General features: G+C 62.6%; 1 protein-coding gene across 1 annotated transcript; it reads right to left on the bottom strand.

Moving 5' to 3' along the window:
- Positions 1-6,356: 6,356 nt before the first annotated feature.
- On the bottom strand, positions 6,357-20,052 carry KIAA1755 (KIAA1755 ortholog). The gene is given in 15 exon segments (XM_050907622.1): positions 6,357-7,847; positions 7,930-8,121; positions 8,859-8,981; positions 9,268-9,406; positions 10,382-10,530; positions 10,664-10,762; positions 11,132-11,248; positions 11,944-12,030; positions 13,156-13,249; positions 13,675-13,798; positions 14,473-14,595; positions 14,598-14,636; positions 14,746-16,039; positions 16,484-16,681; positions 20,038-20,052. Coding segments are annotated over 15 exon segments (3,780 nt in total). The 3' UTR covers positions 6,357-6,860.

The raw sequence follows: 20,052 nt of genomic DNA, 5'->3' as shown, positions 1-20,052 counted from the left end.
AAGACGGGCTCGGCACTGCGCTGGGGCTCCTGCGGCGGCAGAGCTTCAGGAGCCGGCACAAAGGGGCTCTTGTTACTGACCGCGGGCAGTGCCGGCGGGGCAGGAGGGGGCAGCTGCCTGCCAGGCCAGGCAGCGCAGCACAGGGAACGGGCAGCCTTTCCTTTGGGAGGAGAAGTGGCTTTTCCAAGGAAAAGCAGATTGTTTTTCCACCTGGCCCCACAGCCAGGTCCGGAGAGCCCGGCATGCTCCGGTGTCGCAGCCATGGGGCATCCAGCAGATGCAGCCCCACGGGGTTGAAGCGTCCTCTGCTCACAAGGCAGGAGGAGGGATGTGCCGGTGGCATCAGATGCGGTCCTGGGCTCTGGCTCACCACTCTCGGCACAGAGCACCGAAGCAGTGTCGCCTGCGGAGGGGCGAGCCAGCCAGCTGATAACCAGCTTCTCTGGGAAGCCCTGGGGCAAGGCACTCTGACCCGCTTCCAAAGGGGGGCTTGAGGAGGAATTTGTTATGTCACTGTCTTTGTTCTTAGGCCGAGTCTGTGTTTTTGTTTAAAAGAGGAGAAATACAAACCTCTCGCATGTCTCTTGATTTATTCGGTCTCTGAGCTCGGCGGGGGGGCCGGAGGGCTGGGGCAGGGTTTCCCTGCCGCCCGCTGTGCGGCTGCTCAGGACGGGGCTTCCCTGGCAGGGCTCCCTGGGGATGGGGCAGCCCCTTCCCGCTGCCCCGGGGCGATGGGACCTGCGGGCGGGCAGCAGCAACGTGTGCAGGGGAGATGGATGGATTCTCCAGCCGTGACAAGCCTTTCTGAGCCAGTGGCCCCGGGATGGCCATGAGGCTGGTCCCAGCCACCGGCAGGGTCCCGTGGCACAGGAGGGTGGGCTGCGGTGCTGCACGGGATGGACTCATGTGGGAGTCCATGAGTGGGGGGGGACATGGTGTTTTGCAACCTGAACTGGTTGAACCTGTTGCAAGCTGAATTCCAGTCTCCCAGTGTAATTTCCCAGCAGTTTGCTGGAAACCCCCCAGCCCTCCTGCCCCCAGCATGCCTGCTCCTCCGAGGCGCCTGTCCCCAGTAATCTTCCACCACCCTTACTGCAGATAGGCTCCGACGGGGTTTGTGGGAGGAAAAAAAGGCGTCTGTGCTCCCCGGCCCCGGCTTCGGTGCGTAGCGTGCTTGTGTTGCTCTGTGAGTGCACGTGTCCGGGTTTAAATGCCTGAAGCTGCGCGGTTCCGCAGGACTCGCACACGAGCGATGCGCTTCCCCCATGCAGGGGGTCGCCTGCGCCTGTCTGTCCCCTCGGCGGCTTCCTGGGGGCGGGCGTCCGCCAGGCCCCTGGGCAAGCACCGGCACGCTCGCGTTTCCCAGCCGTCCCTTGGGATGGGGCACAGCTGGGGTTTTGGAAAGCAGCCGGGCTGGCCTTGCCCTGGCCAGCTCAGACCAGACTGGAGTCACGTTCAGCCCTTGGAGTTTGACCCTTTGGCGTTGCCTTTCACCCTTTCTGTTTTCCTTTGGTATTGCTTGGTTTTTTTCATTTTTTTGTGGCCACGCTGCAGCTCCCCAGGAGCACCAGCCATCTCGGCTCGACGACGGGCGAGACCCGAGTTTGCTCTGTCGGAGCAAGAGCTTGGAGATAACGAAGCTGCTTTGGGACACCTCTGCTTGCTGCCACTTCCAAAACCCTCGCAGAGCCGAGGATGGAGCTGCATGGCTTTGTGTTGCCGTTCAGCTTCCTCTTGTGTTAAGGGCTCCATCTGTGTTTACCTGCTGAAACCAGACCCGGTGCCTCGGTTGCTGCCCAGGAGGACAAATCCAGGCACGACCACATTTCCACAGTGGCGTGGGCCAAGTCCCCATCCTGTGCTTCAAAACGCCCGTGGCTGTTTGCGGCCAAGCCCTAATGCCGGGAGCTGCCGTAACGGGAATGGGCCTGCGGCAGCTCCGCTGGCACCAGAACTGCTGGAGGTCCCGGGCGAGGGGCTCGTGTTGTCCCACTTGCGGTTGTCCCTGTGCCTTTGCCTTGCCACCCATCATCCATGCTTTCCTCCTTGCCCAGGGAAGAGGAGGGCAGACCCCCCGGGGCTGGCATCCTTGCCTGACCCACGGCCCATCTCTGTCTCCAGGCTGGTTTTGTCTTCTGCAGCTAACATTTATTACCTTTTTTCCTTCGGAAAAAAAGTATTTCTCTGGGCCTTGCGGGAGCTCCCCTCCGCAGGCTGGGCTGGCTGCGGTGCCCCGCGCCCCGGCACTGCCGGACCCCCGCCAGCCCGGCCCCGCCGGACACCCCCGCCAGCCCCTGACAAATGATTTTGCCATTTCATGGGTGGGAAAGAGACATTGATTAACTCCCACACTTGCCTTTCTGGAAAGGTTATAGCTTAATTGGTCAGACTTGGAGTCATAAATCACGCGCTGAAGGATCAGCAGAGATAAGAACATTTTTGCAGAATGTTGCAAAAACACTTTTTGGTAGGAGGCATCCAGCTGTGCCCGCCCAGCCGTGGGGGCCGAGGGCAGCCGAGAGCACAGGGCTCCTCCGAGGAAACGATTCGCCCTCCAGCGAGGGGATGGAAATTCTCCCTTCTGTTATCAGTTAATCTCAGGATTTGCAAAATATCCTTTTTCTTTTGGAAAAACAACAGGAAAGCCATTGTTTGCTTTATTCAGAAGAATCTGAATTCCATCTGTTTTGGAAGATGATTCTGTTTCTCCATGGGAAGTGCTATTCTCCCTAACCTAAAAACTAAAATTTAAAAAGTCCCAACTTTTTCCTAGCCAAGGAAGGCAGTGGAGGAGGGAGAAAAAGGCTCTTCCCGCCAGGGCAGAGCAGAGCGGATTGATGGCAGCACCTTCCCGCCCCGGGGATGTTGGCTGGTTCGGGCATCCCACCGCCTCGGGTGCTCCCGCACGGCACGGGCTTGAGCGAAGATAAACACCGGCCAGCACTGGCCCAGCTCAGAGGTCCCTGCCGGCCCCGGCATCCGCCCGTCCCCGAGGGACCCGCCGGCGCTGCTGGCCAAGCGCTCGGAGCGGGCAGGGAACGGCATCGCAGATACGAAGCATTTATTATTCATGTCAGTAATTATTTCTTCCCTGATTCTCCCCAGCATTTTATTGAGGAATTAGGGTGTTAATATGAGGAATCTCAAAACCACGCTGCAGACATCCCTATTACTGCTGCCGCACTGCTGCTGCTGCTGCTGCTGCTGCTGCTGCTGCTCAAAAATGGCAATTTAGAAAATGCCCCCAACTCACTGGGTTGGCCCGGCCCCGGCTCAGCGCCGTCAGACCCCCATCTCGATGTGCAGCAAGAGAGGGGCTTGGTATGGCCCCGAGCACCTGTCCTGCTGCGGGATCCGTGCCCCTTGGTCTCTGGCTTGACTCCTCTCTCTCCCCCAGCCTCCAGGCATTTGCTTTGCCCGAGTTTATTTCTTAAACCCCACCTCCAGGTCTTCCTGGATTTACCTCCGGCTCCTCGCAGCCTTTGGGGCAGCCGGTCCCCTCCCAGCCTGCTCCTGAGACCCGGAGTCACAGCCCCCAGAGCCCGGCAGCCCGCAGGGATGGGGGTGAGGGGGTGCTCCGCTGCACAGCCTGGGTCCTGATGCCAAAACCTCTCCAGGCGAGGTCAGGCGATGCTGAGATGCAGAAACTGGCTTTGCTCCATGTGTGATGATGATAAAGAACAGCGGCACGCATTCGAGTGCCTTTTCAAAGGGCTCCCAGGAAACTGGCTATTTAAACAGACGTAAAATAAATGAAAAATGCTGAGCACCTCTTTCATTTCAATGTGGAACCTAAAATAGACGTTGCTTGCCCCAGTTAAGTAAAGAGGCAACTTCCCAACATAGGGCTGTGAAGCCCAAGGCTCGGTCCCTGCCACTTCTACCCTGCAGGGATTTGGGTCATGTCAGCCTCTGACCTCGTATCACCACTGGAGATGGCGCAGGGGAACAGCAAAGCATAAAACATCTTCTGGGGCACTGGAGGTGTTATTCCTATAAACAAGCAAAGCACTTCAGAATCAATACGAAGTTTTACTCGTGGCTGCTAGAGAGATTTCATCTCTTGAATTATAAGATGGGATAAACGAGATCCCAATCCGGCTGCCACCCCGTGTACGAGCAGCTATCTGTCCACAGCCGGGCTGAACAGTTCCCAGAATTAATTAGAATAATCAATCCCAAAAATGACAAAAGTATTGATTAGCATTTTTGTCTCTTCACAGCCTGGCAGTGCTGTGACTCTGGGAGCGTTGCAGGGCGATAAAAAGCAGCCTCAGCTGTGGATGGGAGATGCTTATCCAGGTGACACCGCGTGACAGCGTAGCAGCGAGGGGTTTATATGCAACGATGGCATCACCCCAACGCTTCTGCGCAATATTATTTCAGTAATAATATTCTCATCCCTCTTCCTTGCTCTTGTTCAATTTACACAGCGGTTCATTTTTAATACTTGTCTATTTACTACTTTCCTGGACATGGTAAGAAAGCAGGAGCGGCGGGGAGGGGACCCTCCACACCCGCCGATGCCGGCTGGGCTGACGCAGGCAGCTGCCCGGGTTTTGGGCAGCTCGGCCCCAGCAGACCCTGGCTGGTCCCAGCCATCCCTGCCAGCCCTCACCGGGCTCGGAGCTGCCTTGCCGTAGCACGGGTCCCCGCAGAGGCGTCCCTGCCCGGGAGCCGGCGTGCCTGTGGCGGCAATGGTGTGCGCAGTGCTCGTCACCAGCGCGCAGTCTGCCTTTCCCAAGGGAGATGAGTAACGTGGACGGTGTGTCCAGCCCGCCAAGGCACCGGCACAAGCCCGGGGTGGGACGTGCGTGCTGTGCGGGTCGCAGGAGGCTGAGCTCAGCAGCACGTGGCCGCACGCTGATAGCGAGGACTTCCGAAGCCACAGGCTTCTGTGAAACGACAGGCAAAAATCAGTATCCAAAGAGGACTTTGGAAGGCGTGCTGCTGCTTCAGCGCACTGCGGGGGCGAGCGTATAACGGGATGATACAACACATCAGCTGTCGGTAGAGCAGAAAATTGAGTGAGGGACCTGTCAGGGCAGGCTTTAAATGCTTTTGGAGGTAGAAGAGATTTTTGGCTCTCGCAATGAGCTGGGCACCGTCCAGGCAGGCACGGCTTTCGCCAGCCGCGTGCGCGGGGCCGGGGAGCCGGCACGCTCGGCGGGACGGTGCGGGGACAGCCAGCCCCGGGTGGCTCGCGGGGACGTCGGGGCAGGGGGAGGTGCGTCCGTCTGCTCCTTCTCCAAATTTATGCGCTACATCAGCTCCGCAGCAAGGGGATTTCTGAAGCCCTTTAAACTCCATGCAGGGCCAGTTGGGCACAGGTAAATATCGTAATGTGAAGAGGTAGGAAAAGCGGCCTGGCTGGGGTGACCTCAGTGACATTCAGGACGTGGCATTAGTTGGAGAATGGAGCAAAGCCGGCTGGGTTCACCCGGGAAGGATCGCGCAGACCTCCCCCAGCGTTGCTCTATGATAATTACTTTTAAGCCAAAAGGAATGGGATAGACCTCGGCTAGTGGGATTTCAGTGAAGCGGTGATGGAAGTGCTACTAGGGAACTTAGTGTTTGAGCTGGAGAAGATGGAGTTTAAAAGAACTGAAAGAGCGGACAACAGGTAGGACTGGGAGCAGAGGCGATGGGCAGGAGGTCCCAGGGCAGCACCTGGGGAGCAGGCTGGGATCAGCCTTCGTTAACGCTGCCATTAATGACCTGGGCAGGAGCAGTGCAGTGCTGTGGGGGGCGGCCAGGACTGCAGCCTCCAGAGAGGAGCTCAGCGGGGCTTGGCTTGGGGAGTTGGCAAAAACAAGGCTGAGGGGGGTACGAGTGATGCTCACAAGCACTGGGACGGGCAAGTGCCCTCTGCTGAGGCGCAGCATGGTGCAGGGCCGCGAGCCATGACCGCGCCGCGGCTGGGAGGAGGAGAGTGTTCCTCTGGAACGGCCTCTATGTGAGATACTGCTTTTTCTACGATGTCTCTTGATTAGCTCATGATGCGGCTGCCTGGGGTGGCAGGCGGCACAGCACCCTGGCCCGGACAGCCCGGCCCCTGCCTGGCTTCGCCGGCTCCCAGGTGCCCAAGCAGGCGGCGCGCGCGGCTCGGCGGGGGCCAGCAGGGCAGGGCACAACACGGACGAGGCAGCAGCGGTTTGAGCAGGACCATCCTACCGGCAGCAAGATGCTGGCGGTGGGCAGGAGAGCCAGGCTGTGCCCGCACAGGGGGCACGGGAGGCTCTCGCGGTGGCACCGGCTGCCTGTTGGTGCCAGGCTGGGGCAGCGGCAGGGAGCCCGGGCAAGCAGCCCAGCACCTGGCTGTGGGCAGGACACGGCTTTTCGTTATTCTCTTCAGGTTTATTAACATTAATAACGTTAGTCCCATATTAACGAGTGCACGCGAACAATATGCCCGTCCTTCATTGTCACTTGGCCAGGGCTGCAGCAGCAGCGCAGGGGTCGGTAAAACCGCCCGGCAGAGGGGGGAGCGCGGCAAGGCCGGCGGGCAGAAACACCTCGGCACAGGTTTGCTCTCCCATGGGATGCTCCGAGCATGGCTGCTGACTGCGGGAACCTTCACCGCTGTCCTGAGGCAAAACTGGCGCTTGTAGGGATAAATGCACTTTAGGCGAGGATTGCAACACACCTAGATTGTTAACGAACCTCGTGAGGCTGGTGATGGGGTTACTGCTGTTCCACAGCGGGGTGAGTGCTAAGTACGGGGAACTGAAGGATTCTGGGACCGAGGGTTGGGCAACGGGTCCCAGTGTCCCACCTCCGAGCATGGGACGTTCCGTCCAGTTGGTAATCGAGACTTCCACAACTGGACGGAAACAGCCCCTAACTGGAAGGGACTGGTTTTACTTGGCATTTGCTTTAGCTGGACTCTCGGTGTGGTGGTTCTCCAGGTAAACAATCTGGGGGGGCTTTTCGGAGGGGCAAGGTGGTCTGGGACTCTGGAAGTCCCGGGGCAAAGCCAGGCTCGCTGCTGGGGCTTCTTCGGTGGAGTTCTGAGAGTCTGAGTCTTCAGAGGAGAAACTGCTCTGGCTGGAGACCTGGAAGTACTGGGTGGCTTCTGCCCGCTTATCTGCAGGTGGACCGTGCGTGCCGGGGGCTGACACAGTCCCGTGGGGCACAGTGGTGGGACACGACGGGTCAGCACCTGGAAAACGCGCCCGGGGAGGCAGGGTGAAGGGATGCCTCTGAAGGGGCTGGCTGCGCTCCTGGACAAGGTGTCCTGCAGCTCCCAGGCAGGCTCCGCTCTCGGGTTTTGGGAGGGAGGCATCAGCAGAGATGTGGCGGTGAAAGGCACGGTCACCCTCCGGCCCCTGCTGGCAGCGGGGCTGCGGGGAGCTCGGCTCCGCACCCAGCACGGGGCCGGGAACGCTGCTGGCCTGGGGCTGTCCTGGTCCCCGGGGCTGTGCCAGCCCCCCGGTGCTGGGCTCCGGCTGCTCCGCCACCCCCCGGCTCCCCAACACCACTGGCTCGGGGCTGGCAGTTGCTTTGCAGACTGGGGCTTCCTTGCAAGGGGCTGCAGACCCTGAGCCGGGGGGGCTGAAGGAGTCTCCCTGCCCATCGGCTTGCGCTCCCCAGGCCTCCTGCAGCTCTGCCAGCATCTCCTCCAGGATCTGCCGGGTCTCCTGGTACTTGCGCTGTGCCTCGGTCCAGGCTGCTAGCCCTTGGCTGCTCTGCATCCTGCGCACCTGAGCCTTCATCTCCTGCAGCCTCTCCAGGGCGAACTCCACTGACAGCTTCTGGAAGGAGCTCTGCAGGCACTGCAGTGCCTGGCCCTCCCCGTGCTTCACCCGGCCTGAGCACTGCCCGCAGTCCAGCTTCAGCCCCGTGATCTAGAAAAGAAGGCAAGAGCGGCTGTTTTCATGGCTGCCCAGCCGGCACCGGGTCCTGTGGCAGGAGAGCCCACGCACCCACCTTGCTGGAGAACTGGCTGAGCTCCCGCAGCAGCTCCCGCTCAGCCTGCCGCCGCTCCACCTGCCTGGAGAAGCTCATCAGCTTCGTCCGGAAAAGGGCTGCAGCCACCTGGAAGGGGTCTGCCTCCGGGAAAGCCGTGTTTCGGACCTCAGCCGCCTCCTGACACAGGGCCAGGCCGTGCCGGTACTGAGCCTGCAGGGACGGCAGGAAGGAACAAGCTCCGCACTCGGGGAACGGCGCTGACCTGCTGCGCTGGGACGGGTGTGCAGGGTGAGGCTCTCTGCAGGTCAGCACTCAGCATCGCTGTCATCAAGCTATGTGGGAAATGTTTCTGGGCAAGTGAGAAGAGACAAAGAGAATGGGGATTCTCAAAACCTCTGCTCTGTCCTGGCTCGGCTCAAAATGCACAAAATGCATCGTCCTGTCCTGAGTGGAGTCACCCTGCTCCGTCCTCCCTGCGGTGCGTGCAACTAAAGGGCCTCCATATCTAGGGGTACGGGAGGAACAAATCCTTGTCACCACGTTATTTGTTGTCTGATGGACGTCCAGGCTCTGCAGCCCGGCCCTGCGGGAGGAAGGGGGCTGCAAAGGACGGAGCACAGGAGGGGTTGGGAACAGCAGCCCCAGCCCAAAGCGTACCAAGGAGCAGCGCAACCGTCCCCATCACCAGAGCAGGGCTGCCCAAAGACCCCGGCAAAGCTGGGCTTGAAAACTGCAGCTTGACCCAGCCAGCCTGGGGACACTCCGTTTTGCCCAGAAGCCTCGTTCCAAACCTGGGGGATTTGGGCTGACTGTATCAAACTTCGGAACAAGGTTCGAAGGTTTCTAATTTGGCATTTTCAGTTTCTGCAGAACGCCAGGCAGGGGCCGGAGCCACCTACCAGATACCCTAGGGGATACGTGTTACAGAAAGTCCCCTCCAAACATACTGTTGCCAGGACGAGGAACTCGTTAAACTGCTCGGCAGAGCCCTGGAAGCTGTTGGGGCTCCACTCCTCGGCACCCATCTCCTGCAGCCGCGCCGCTGCCTCCCCGTCCAGCCAGCACCCCAGCTGCAAGAGAGAGCGGAGCCGAGGGTCAGGCGGGACCGGCCGCCGGCAGCAGCGCTTCCGCGGCACCTCCCTTTCCTTCCCCGACTGGGGCATCCCATCCCAGGCGTGGTTACGCACAGTCGTCTCATCATTAAAATCAAAGCTCAGGCAATCCTGTTATTCTCTGGGCTTCCTTCATCATCAAAAAACGAGGAAATGTGCCCAAAATTCTCAGCCGCGGGAACACCGCAGAGGACAACTTCAACTTGCTGCACCCAGAGCGGCACCCCTGGGACACCCAACTCACCTTGCCGAACTCAGCCTCAAGCTCCCGGACCTTTTGGAGGAACTCCAGGCGCTCCAGGCAGCTGTTGGACTGGGACACCAGGTCGTGAAGCTCTTCCTCCAGCTGGCTGTACAGCCCCTCGGCTGACTCCATGCTGGTCCTGGCAGTCGGGGAGGAGAGGGGCCGTCAGTGCCGGGTGCCGCCGGGCGAGCTGCCGGCTCCTCATGAAGACACCGGCCGAGGCAGCTCTCCGGCGAGGAGCCTCTGGATGGGGCAGCTCCCTGGAAGCGGGCGCTGGTGTGCAGCCATGCAGGCAGCTGGGAGCCGAGCAAGCGGACGGGCAACGACCCAGCACATGCGGCTGGTGAGAGCCCGGCAGGCGCCTGGGTCAGGAGCCGAACGAGAGACCTCCTTCCCACCCGCCTCGTGCATACTCAGAGCCCACCCGGGACACGAGGGCATTCCCCGGGGTGCGCTGGGCAGCAGGCTCCAGGCCCTGCACGCCGGGCATGCTGCTGGGGAGCACCCTCGCCCTGCACGTGCCCTGACATCTGCCCATCCCACGGAGCAACCTGGATGTCAGGGAACACGGGATGGGAAAGCGTTGGCTGTCAGTGCAGCTTAGCCCAGCCGAGAGAAGGGAGCAGAAGGGAGCAGTGGGATTAGTGCTGCCTGCATGCATGGACCGCTGGACGAGCGCGGCATTGCCAGACAACTGCAGCATCGCCGGACGATTGTAGCATCGCCGGACAACTGTAGCATTGCTGGACGAGCGCGGCATCGCCGGGGCTTGGCCCCATCTAGTGGCTTTGCCTGAGACCAGCCTGGAGGGCTCGCTGCAGGCCTTGCTGAGCAGCCCTGGAGCCTGGTCCCGGGGCAGGAGACCCTCCCAGGGGACCGTGCACCTTCCCCAGCCGGGAAATCCTGCAAAGGGCTGTCCGAGACGCGAACTCCAGGCTCGGAGGGTGTTTGCAGGGCAGGAGGGAGCACGGCGCCAGCTCCAGGGTGTGCTGGAAAGAAGCTCGTGCTCATGGGGACCAGGCTGTCCCTGGGGAGGTGGCTCTGTCGGCCAGCGGAGGAGGCCGGGGGTCCCCAGCCGTGGCAACCCTCTCCCAGCGAAGCCGCCCCCTCCTACCTGACGTCGGCCGAGGCGCTGAGCCGGGTGGCCTCCCTGCGCAGCCTGGCCAGCACGGCCCCCCCGTCGCGCTGCACGCACACCAGCTGTGGGTTGCTCAGCACCCTCCGCATCAGCTCCTGGTGCCTCCCGATGCACGCGGCCGCATCCTGCGGAGGGAGGGTCGGACACACGTCTCACCTGGGGCCTCGCCTGGCAGCTCCCGGGCCAGCACGGGATGGGCACCCGGGGCTGCACCCCGAGGGACGGGCTCTTTGGAAAGCCCTACAACCTGCCCGTTACCTGCGTCCCCGCCAGCGCGTCGGCGCTCCGCAGCTCCTGGATGCAGCTCTGCAGCAGCTCCGATGCCTGCCTGAGGCTGGCCGTGAAGGGATGCAGTTTCTGCGGGTGGGACACACAGCAGGTCAGTGGGGCTGGGGTGGCTGGGCAAGCAGCGGGACGGGAGGGCAGCCTGCCCGTGAGGAGGAGGAGGAGGAGTAGTGCCAGACCAGAGTAGGGAATACCATGGGGCACTGAGTTACAGCCGAGGAGGAAGGGAGCCTGGAGGTGGATGGGCAGCTACAGGCAGGAGCAGTCAGAAGCAGGCAGGAGGGGGTTGCCCTCCTGCGCTCAGAGCTCTCCTCTTCCTTCCCCTCGCCTGGGCTTTCCTGTCACTTTTCCAGGGGTGTCCGTGAGACATGGAAGCCACGGTGGGGACAGAGGGGCACCACGGGGAGGTGAGGCGATGGCTCACGGCGTGAGAACAGACACCTGGAAGAATTGAACCCACTCGCTGTGGCAGTAGGGGAAGGCACCGTCCAGCTCCTGGGTCAGCTGGGAGCTGTCGACGTAGCGGCCCAGAGCCTTCAGCGACGCCAGGGTCTCCACCTGCGGGGCACAGGGCTCGTGAGCGCTGCAGGACCGTGCCAGGTCCCTCCCCAGAAACATCCCCAGGGACAGCGTGGAGCAGGGGGCATAACCCCCTCCTGTCCCAAAGCCACCCTGCCCTGTTAACCCGCATGGCACGGTGGCCCCGGGAGCGCTGCGTGCCGACAGGGCTGAGCGCGCTGTGCAGCAGCTCCGCTCGCAGCATCTCCCGGCGGCTCCGTGGTGTTTGAATGCACGGGAGATCGCTGGGACTGCAATAACCTGCCACGACAGCCAAGCTAGGTGATCAAGCTCATTAATATTTCACATTACATTAATTAAACTGAGCAGCACTAAAAGAACAATAAACCCTTTCAAGTTTAGATTTATTATCCCGGCGCCTGTGTCCGGCCACTGCAGGTAATTGGGAAAGCGCTTGGCTGCCCTGGGGTAGCTTTTCCCCACCTGCGCAGCCCGGCGAGCCCGACGGCAGCAACTGCCTGTCCCAGCGTGGCCTCACCCTGCACCCGGCGCAGGGGCGACCTGCCCCAGCGAGGTGCTGCTCTGCCTGGGGTCCCCGAGCAGGGGAACTGGGGTCTCCAGGTGAGGGGATGGAGGGTCCCCGAGGCGGGAGGTTCCTTTCACCCTGGCTCTGCTCTTCCCATGGGAGACAATGTGGGGACATGAGGAGGGGATAGGGACAGGGACAGGCTCACCTGCACCCCAGGCAGCCTCTCACGGTGGGCGACCAGCTCCTTCTCGGCCAGCAGCAGCACGGTCTGGATGCAGCCCGGCGAGATGCTCTGCAGGAGGCAGGGAAGAGTCACCACAGCAAACCCCACGGCGCAGCCGTCGGGTTACCCACGGTGATGCCGGGGCTCAGTTGCCCACATCGGCTGAGGCCGGTGAGCTCATTACAAAGGAAAAGGCTCCCAAGCTCGCTGGCATGGGAAATGGAAACGGTTTGCTCAGGCTGTAACCCCATCCCAACCACCAGCTCCCAGGCAGAAAGGACCTGCGGAAAAAGCCTCGTGAGCAAAGCCCTTTGCTTCCACCAGCGGCACTTCTCCGTGCGGGGAGCATCAGGGCCAGCACAGGATTTATCGGACAGGCTGCAACCAAGCCCTGAAGCCCTAGCATGCAGAGGGAAAGGGTGCTGTGGTGGGGAGGACCCCACGGCCCCCGGGACAGCACAGGGCGCTCCCGCAGCACTGTCTCGGCACTGGCACGGAAACCCTGCCAGGACGATCAACCATTGCTGCGGAGCCGATTTCCAGGTGAGCTCAGCTAGCAGGATGCTGAAGGGATTTCGGGCATGCCACGGTGCCGAGCGATAGCGGGGCCGAGGCTGAGGACAGATCCTGAGGGGCTGGGAAGGGACCTTCGGTCCCAAACCACCGCTGCCTCGTGGCTGGCACTCGAGGAGCTGGAGAGACGCAAGCGCCGGGTCTGAACTTGGTTCGGGGGCTGGGGAAAACAGGGTCTTTGTGCCCTGTTAGGGGATGATCTGCGCTGCTGCAGACGTGCTCAGAAATTAGAGATTTATCAGCAACTTTGGGAACAAAGTGGCAGTTGTTTAAGTGCTGCCAGACCTACAGGGAGTCAGGAGCCAGGACTGGCTGCTGGGGAGGAAGCAGCAAGAGGGACATGGCTTTTCTAGATCAGTGCGTTGCAGTGCAGCCGCAGGCAGCCGAGAGCTACCTCGGTAAATCCGCACCACGACACTTACAGGTAAAATCTGTGAGTGAGAGAAAAACTGCAGCCCCAGCGCTGGGGGCTGCTGGAGAAGCTGCTGCCAGCCGGGGGATCGCACTGCGTGGCGGGCACAGAGGAGGCCCTGAGGGACCCCCAAAGGGCGGCAGTACTCGCTCCCGGGCAGGGACCCCCCCCGGCACGTCCACGGCACAGGCACGTGGAGCCCGGCGTACCTGGACAGAGCGGAGGGCCGAGAACAGGACGGGAGAGGGCGGCTGCTTCCTGGCATCCACCACGACAGTCAGCCCGCCGTCCTTCGCTTCTCGCCTAGCAAGGGGAAATACAGTGAGCAGGAGGCAGATTGCACTGGTTAGAAGCGGCACATGAAGCGGGGGTCCCTCCCCTCGGGCAGGACCCGCTCGCAGCCCCCTCCCGCAGCTCCACGCCCCCGGGCAGCAGGGTGAGGGCAGGCAGGAACTGGCAGCCGCAGGCAATGGCCTCGTCCCTGTGGGATGCCCCAGCCGCGGGCAGCACCAGACCTTCAGAAACACGTGCCTTTGGCAGAGGCATGGCACAGGGTCCTCGGGGGTGGCTGCAGGCGGGACTGGAGACATGGTGGGGACGTGCAGGATGTGCCCAAACCAGCATGTGCGGGATGCTGGGCATCCATCCCGCCTTGGCCCGGGGGCTGCCCGGGACCCCCGAGCCGGGAAGCAGCCAGGGGGTCCCTAGCAGGTCCTCCTGGCCCTTACCTGGGGAGGGAGCAGAGGTAGAGGAGCAGCCTCGCCAGCTCGGCGGCTGAGCACCACGCAGCCCCCCAGGCGCTGCCGCTGGTGGTCACCTGGAGGAGGGCCCTGCCCAGCCTGTCTGAGCTCCCTGCGGGGAAAGGGGCGAGTGACCCCTCCGGCAGCCACCCGCCGGCTGCGAGCTCCAGCCCTGAGCAACCCCGCAGAGGGGCCGGGGCTCCCGGCCGCCTCGCTGCTGCTCGCCCAGCAGGAACGGCCGCTGAGGGGTGCAGGAGCGGGCTCTGCCCGGGCTCGGCACGGGGGGCTCAGCCCGGGTTAGTACTGTGCAGCTGTGGCGGCGCAGCGGCCGCCCCGGTGCAGCCTCCCCCGGCCCTTCGGAGGAGCAGCGCCAGCGCGCGAGGGCTCTCGGCACGAACGCCGGCCCTGGAAATGCCAGGGCAGAGCTGCTGGGGACGTTTTTCCCCAAAAAAGATGGTTTTTGTCACTGTTTTTCAGCTCTTGGGAAAAGGAAGAAGCCAAATGTTTAGTGTTTGGCAGCTAAAAGCTGAACGGCTTCATTGGTGAGGAATGGTGTGGGAGGGCTCGGTGCAGCTGGGAACCGGGGCAGCTGCTCAGAGCAGACTGCTTGTTTTTAGGTTTTTAACTTTTTTGCCCAGCTGAAAGGACATTTTCCGCTTGGGGGCTTTCTGGCCTCCAGCAAAGCCCTGAAACCTTCCTCTAGAAAACCCTCTCCAGCAGCATGGCGTTTTCCCTCCGGAGGCCTCTCCCAACATCCCCCCAAGGGTCTCGCGGTGCTGGTGGTACCTGGCAGGCATACGATGCCCGAGCACAGGAGCCCAGTGTGCAGGTCCTGCCAGGCTGGCGGCTCCCGGCCAGCGGTGCCGGTGCCAGGCATGGAGGGACCGTTCTTGCAGCCGGTGCTTTCCAGGGACGTTCCTCTGCAGGGGCAGCGGCTGCCGCATCCGTACCTGCCCGCAGGGACAGAGGAGAGAGGAGCTGGCGATGCACAACGAGGCACAGAAATGCAAAAGCCCCCGCAGCGCCCGGGCAGGCACCGCAGCCCTGCTCGGACGGTACCTTTCCTGGCTGGCTTGGCTCTGCCCATCCTGGGCGAGTAGATGGCAGACATCTTCTTCCAGGCCCCTTCGTGCTGGCTGGTGGCTCTTTCGTCCCCGGGGGCCGCCCCGAGTCGCGGGCCCTTCAGGAAGGAGAACTTGTGGCTGGAGCCCGGGGGGAGCCGGGGGCTGCCCTGCCGCGCCAATGCCTCCACCTGCACCCCGGGACTCGCTCGGCGGGGATGGCGGGCGAGGAGCGTGGGGCTGCTAACCCCCCTCCCGTGATGCACAGGGGTCTCATGGGGGGTGGCAGGGGGTGGCTCGGGGCTGGGGCCGTCCGGCTCCTCCAGGATGGCTGCCATCAGCCCGGGGCCGAAGCTCACCGGGTTCTGTAGCGCGGCCAGGTAGGAGTCGCGGTGGCGGCACCGTGGGCCATGTGGCCCCGGCTCCCGGCTCAGCTTTCTCCCCAGGCACGGGGTGCAGGGACCCTCCTCCGAGCTCGGCGCCCCGCTGCAGAGCCAGGCATCTGCCCCTGGCCCCCCGTTCGCCCAGGGGAGTGTCGCCCTGGCCCCCATCGGCCCCGCCGGGCGGGCGGGCGGCAGGGACCTGGCCAGGAGGTCCAGCTGCTCCTGGGAGAGCTCCAGCAGGTCCACATACTCCCCCTCCAGGTTCCGGCTGACGATCTCACAGAGGCTGGGCACGGCCAGCATGGCCGGCTTCTTCCGCAGCCCAGCCTGGTCCACCTTGATCAGTCCCGGGTACCTTCCCTGGCTCGACTTCCGAGAGGTGACCTTGCAGCCCAGGATGGTGCCCGCGACGTTGCCATAGGCCGCTGGGATGTCCGCCGTGCCGTGGGACACGGGCGCACTGGGTGCTGCTGGCTCGGCTGCAGGTTCAGGAGCGGGGCCATGCCGGGCGCCCGCGGGCGTGCCGTCAGCTCCAGCCTTGGGCTTGTCGATGAACTCCGGCGTGGCAATCTTGCTCCACGGCAGCGGGGCAATGCCGTTCTCGGTGGCCACCAGGCAGGTGTGCAGGGGGGCTCTGGCCCGGTCGCCGTTGATCTCCTCCAGCCACTCGTTGGTGAAGAGGAGCGCGTAGGCGGCCTTGGGGACGGGCGTCTCCTCCACTGTGCGCAGGTCGTGGGAGAGGTGTTTGACGGTGATGCGTGCCGAGTGCTCCTCGCAGGGCTCCGCTTGCAGGTAGAAGTCCCCGGGGCGCAGCAGGAGGGGGTTGAGCGGCGCGAGGTGGACGACCACTTTCTCGTGAAGACACAAGGGCCAGCCTTCATGGAGAAAGATGCAGTTAAAGTAGGGAGCCTGGGAGGGAGGAAGAACACAGCGCATGAGCGAGAGCCCCCGCCAGCTCCATACCCTCCTGGCCAGCCCTGCGCACCCTTGCTGCCCAGCTCTGCGCTTCCCACAATGGGGACTGAAGAGCCCGGTGACCCGATAGGATGTCCCTGAGCCGAGCCACAGCAGGGCCCTGCAAGCCCACCCCGAGCCTGTGGCTGTTCCCGGGGTGCTGCATGCTCCCCCCATGTTAACAGAGGGGAAACCCCCGCTGGGGCCTCTCCAGGGGCAAGACGAGGTGACCCCAGAGTCCGCCTGCCCTTATCGCAGGGACTGCATGTGCCAGGCTCTGCACCGGAGCCATCCCGGGGAGCTGGGCACGGCCACGCAGGGTGTCACGCTATTGGCAAACCCCCCACGGCCGGGAGCGGGACACAGGAGCACCGCGGCACGGGGGGCGTGCGGGCTTACGCAGGCTGCCTGCCGCACGTGCTCGAAGAGGCGCTTGGCCGGGATGAGAAACTGGAGCAGGCAGCGGAGCCCATCTCCCCGGTAGCTGGTCTCCAGCAGCCGAAACACCTGGCCCAGGACCGTGGGGGCCGTGGCTTCGAAGGGCGGGTAGAGGGACTGGAGAGCACTCTGCACCGCCGCGTCCAGCGACCCGGCGTCCTGCGGGAGGAAAGCGTCGCTGGTGGGGAGAGCGGCCCCGCAACGGGACACCGTCACCCCCCACGGTGCCTGTGCCCACCATCCCACGCTGCACCGCACCTCCGCCGGGTCCCTGGTATGCCCACGCTGGCAACGCCACCAGGCTCGGGGTGCTCCAAACCTTCCTGGGCTGGAAACTGGGGAGGAACCGGGTGTAGAGCACACCCAGCATCATGCAGCCGGGGAGCACGAGCACGGCCAGGTCCGGTTCCCAGTGTTGGGCTGCAGTTTAAGGAGCCTGAGATGAGCCCCAAGGCTCGGAACGCTGGCCGTGTGGAGGCGGAGGAGCCGCAGCAACCAAGGGGTTAAGCCGAGCCAGACATGGAGCGTGGGGATGTGCCGGGTTCAGCAGCTCGCTGTAGGAATGCAGCGGATGGGAGGAAGGACAAACATCTGAAGACGGATAGAGTGTTTTGGTTCAGACTCATCACTGAATTCACTGAACTCAAAACTAGTCCTCCGAGTGTTTTCTGGGAAGCGGGTTACAGCCCCCTCCCCTGCGCCGCTTCCAGACCGGGGCGAGGACGCCGGTTTTGTGCCACACGTAAACGGGCGGTTCTGAGTTTGCTCTCCCAGCTTTGCAGGAGACGTGGGCTGCGCAGACCCGCTGGCGCAGCGGGTACATGGAGGGAAGCCATCAGACGGCTCCCATTAAATCCCAGCTGCGTTACAGCCAGCGCGGGGGTGACGACAGACACGGCTGCCAAAAGGAGCCCATCGGCGAGTGGGAAAGACAGAGACTTCTCCAACTCCTTGCGGGGTATTTCTGCAGGAGAGCCTCAGATAAACAACACATGAGGCTGGGGCCGGCGCCTGGGGGCGGGTGGGCAAATGGCACCTTTTCTGCTGGAAACAGCGCTGCTGCGGGAGAGATGCAGGTTTCTGTGTGGTGCGGGATCAGGCCCAGCCTGGTCGGCCGGGGATCTGCCGCTCTGCAGCGGGACGTCTCTCCTCCTCCTCCTCCTCCTCCTCCTCCTCCTGCAGAGCATGGAGTGTGCTACCTCTGCCAGCCTCCGGGTACTGAGGAGCCCCTAGCTCTGCCACGGCTGCAGCCCATGGCAAAGCCGAGCCCGTCACCTGGGGCTGGGCTCCAGATGTAACGGCGGAGGGACCCCAGCGCCGCAGGCAGCCGGTGGGGAGCCGCCACAGGGATGGGCATCCTCCCGGCAGCCGGGGGAGCAGCCAGGTCCTGCACCTCAGGCAGCCACAGCTCACCGTCATCCCTGTGCTCCTGCATGGGCACCCAGGAAGTCAGGTGGGATTAGCTGAAGGTGGGAGTAGCTGAAGGTGGGATTAGCTGAAGGTGGGCATTAGTCTCAGGCAGCTAATCCCTGGCCTGGGAGCCCATACAGAGACAAAGTGGCCTCAGTTAATTCAGCTTAATTAGCTTTAATGCGCTTTAGCTAAAGCACTTCGTAGTCACACTTTGGTTAATTCTCCTTGACTTTTTCTCTGTGTCTCCGCACAGGAATCTCCTGCCCTTGGGCCTGGCAGGAGAAGCCATGGGGCCTGGGCAGAGCAGGAGGAGAGCAAGTCCCTTCTTGGTGCCCTGACCTGCGAGTGCGTTCCCCTGCCAGGCTTTCTGCCGTTGGACCACCGGTGTTCTCACGCTTGGTTTTACTTTGCACAACTCCTAGGAGGGATGGGAGACCTTGCTCTGGAAAAGCCCCGCTGCAGGGTAAAGCCCAGCTCCCTGCTCCGCCTTGCTCCCACGGGGCCCGGCGCAGCCGCCTGCTCCCAGGCATCGAGCCCGGCCAGGCGCCCACCACCTCCCTGCCTGGCACCACCGAGCTCGGCTCCTTCCCCGTCCCAGCACGGAGGTGAGGAGCCGCCGTCTGTAACAGCAAAGGGGGATCCGTCCAGCTCCTAATGCTGCCACGAGAGATGAGCCAGCACTGCCTGCCCTGCCTGCGCTTGCCTTCGCCAGAGCCCGCTGCCCAGAGTCACCCTTGCACAGCCCTGGCACGTCCCAAAACCAGCTCTCTTGAAACCGAACTAAACTCTTACTGGCCGAGCTCATGTGGCACTGATAAAAACGCAAAAGAAAACAGAAAGAGAAACCAGGTCCCCTGCAACCAGGGCTGCCGGGGCTCTGCTCCAGGCAGGCTGCGTCGCGGGGCGATGGGCAGCCCCAAACCCGGCCATTCCCCGGCTCGGCCATGCCGCCGGGGAGGGCTCTGCAGGGCGGGGGGGCACAGACCACGGTCCGACGGGGCGAAGGCGCATGCTTCCAGCAGCCCCATCCCAGGCCCACCGTCTCTCGCAACACCGTCCCCCCAAAGCCAAGAGCAGCCTCCCCCGGCCATGGCACAGGCAGCCCAGCTCCCCAGCCCTGCCTGGTCCCGCACCTTGGCGGCTGGGGAGAAACGCCCAGAGTTTGGGTAAACCGACTGGATAAACTCGGGGTGTCTGCGGGAGGGGACAGCCCTGCTGCAGGGGGAAAAAAGAAAATCTGCCAAATCGCCACCAAAACCCCAGAGCAAAGGGACGCGCCAGAGGATGGATCGACTGAATAAACAAAGCCGCTCCCCTGTCAATGGAATAAAAACGGCCAGGACTTCATCCAGCAGCGGGGACTGCGTGAGCCAACGTCGGGAGAGAACTACTGACTGATGGAGGCACCAGGCACAGCCTGCGTTGTGCTGGGGAACATTTTGGCCTGGAATGACTAAAAATGTTTTCATTGAGTGTCACAAAGCACTTCATCACTGGGGGAGGATTTTGGGGTAACCACGGTGCAGCGGCTGAGGCCAGGCCGGCCGGGGAGCCGTTAGAAATCCGAAAGCAGCCAATTAGCCCACGTCCCTCCGCCAGCTGCAAGGGAGCGCAGAACCGAAACAAAAGGCATTAGGGAGCATAAGGAGATTTACATTTGCAAAGCTATTTCCATTTTAATAAGCCAAAGTGCTGTTAAATAGAGATTGATATTTCTCCCCAAATACCTATATTTTTTAAAGTGGTTTACACCAACAAGACGAGCTGGGCTTTGGTGTTTTGGTGCTGTAAAGTTGTTTAACTCGTACCCAAAGCCACAGGGTGACTCAGCCCCGTCTCCTTTCTCCCTCCTGCTCAGGAAGAAGCAAGGTTTGAGCGCTGGGACCAGCCCTGAATAACAATTCCTCTCCCTCTCTTGCAGCTCTCGCTGTCAGCAACTTTGGCAGGGCACGATGCAAACGCTAACGAACAGCCCCAGCCCGGCGGAGCGGGAGGCCAGCGCTCAGCACAGCATTGCCGGGGGGCCCGGGGCAACAGCGCGTGCCGGCTGTGGCGGCAAACGAGCCGGCGAGCCCAGGGATGATCCGCTGAGCGTCCCGTACCTGCACGCCAGGCAT

The sequence above is a fragment of the Gymnogyps californianus genome, chromosome 17, assembly GCF_018139145.2.
Source record: "Gymnogyps californianus isolate 813 chromosome 17, ASM1813914v2, whole genome shotgun sequence".
In the NCBI taxonomy this organism is placed as follows: domain Eukaryota; kingdom Metazoa; phylum Chordata; class Aves; order Accipitriformes; family Cathartidae; genus Gymnogyps; species Gymnogyps californianus.
Note: the sequence above shows the minus strand (reverse complement) of the source record. Positions and strands in the feature narration are given on the sequence as shown.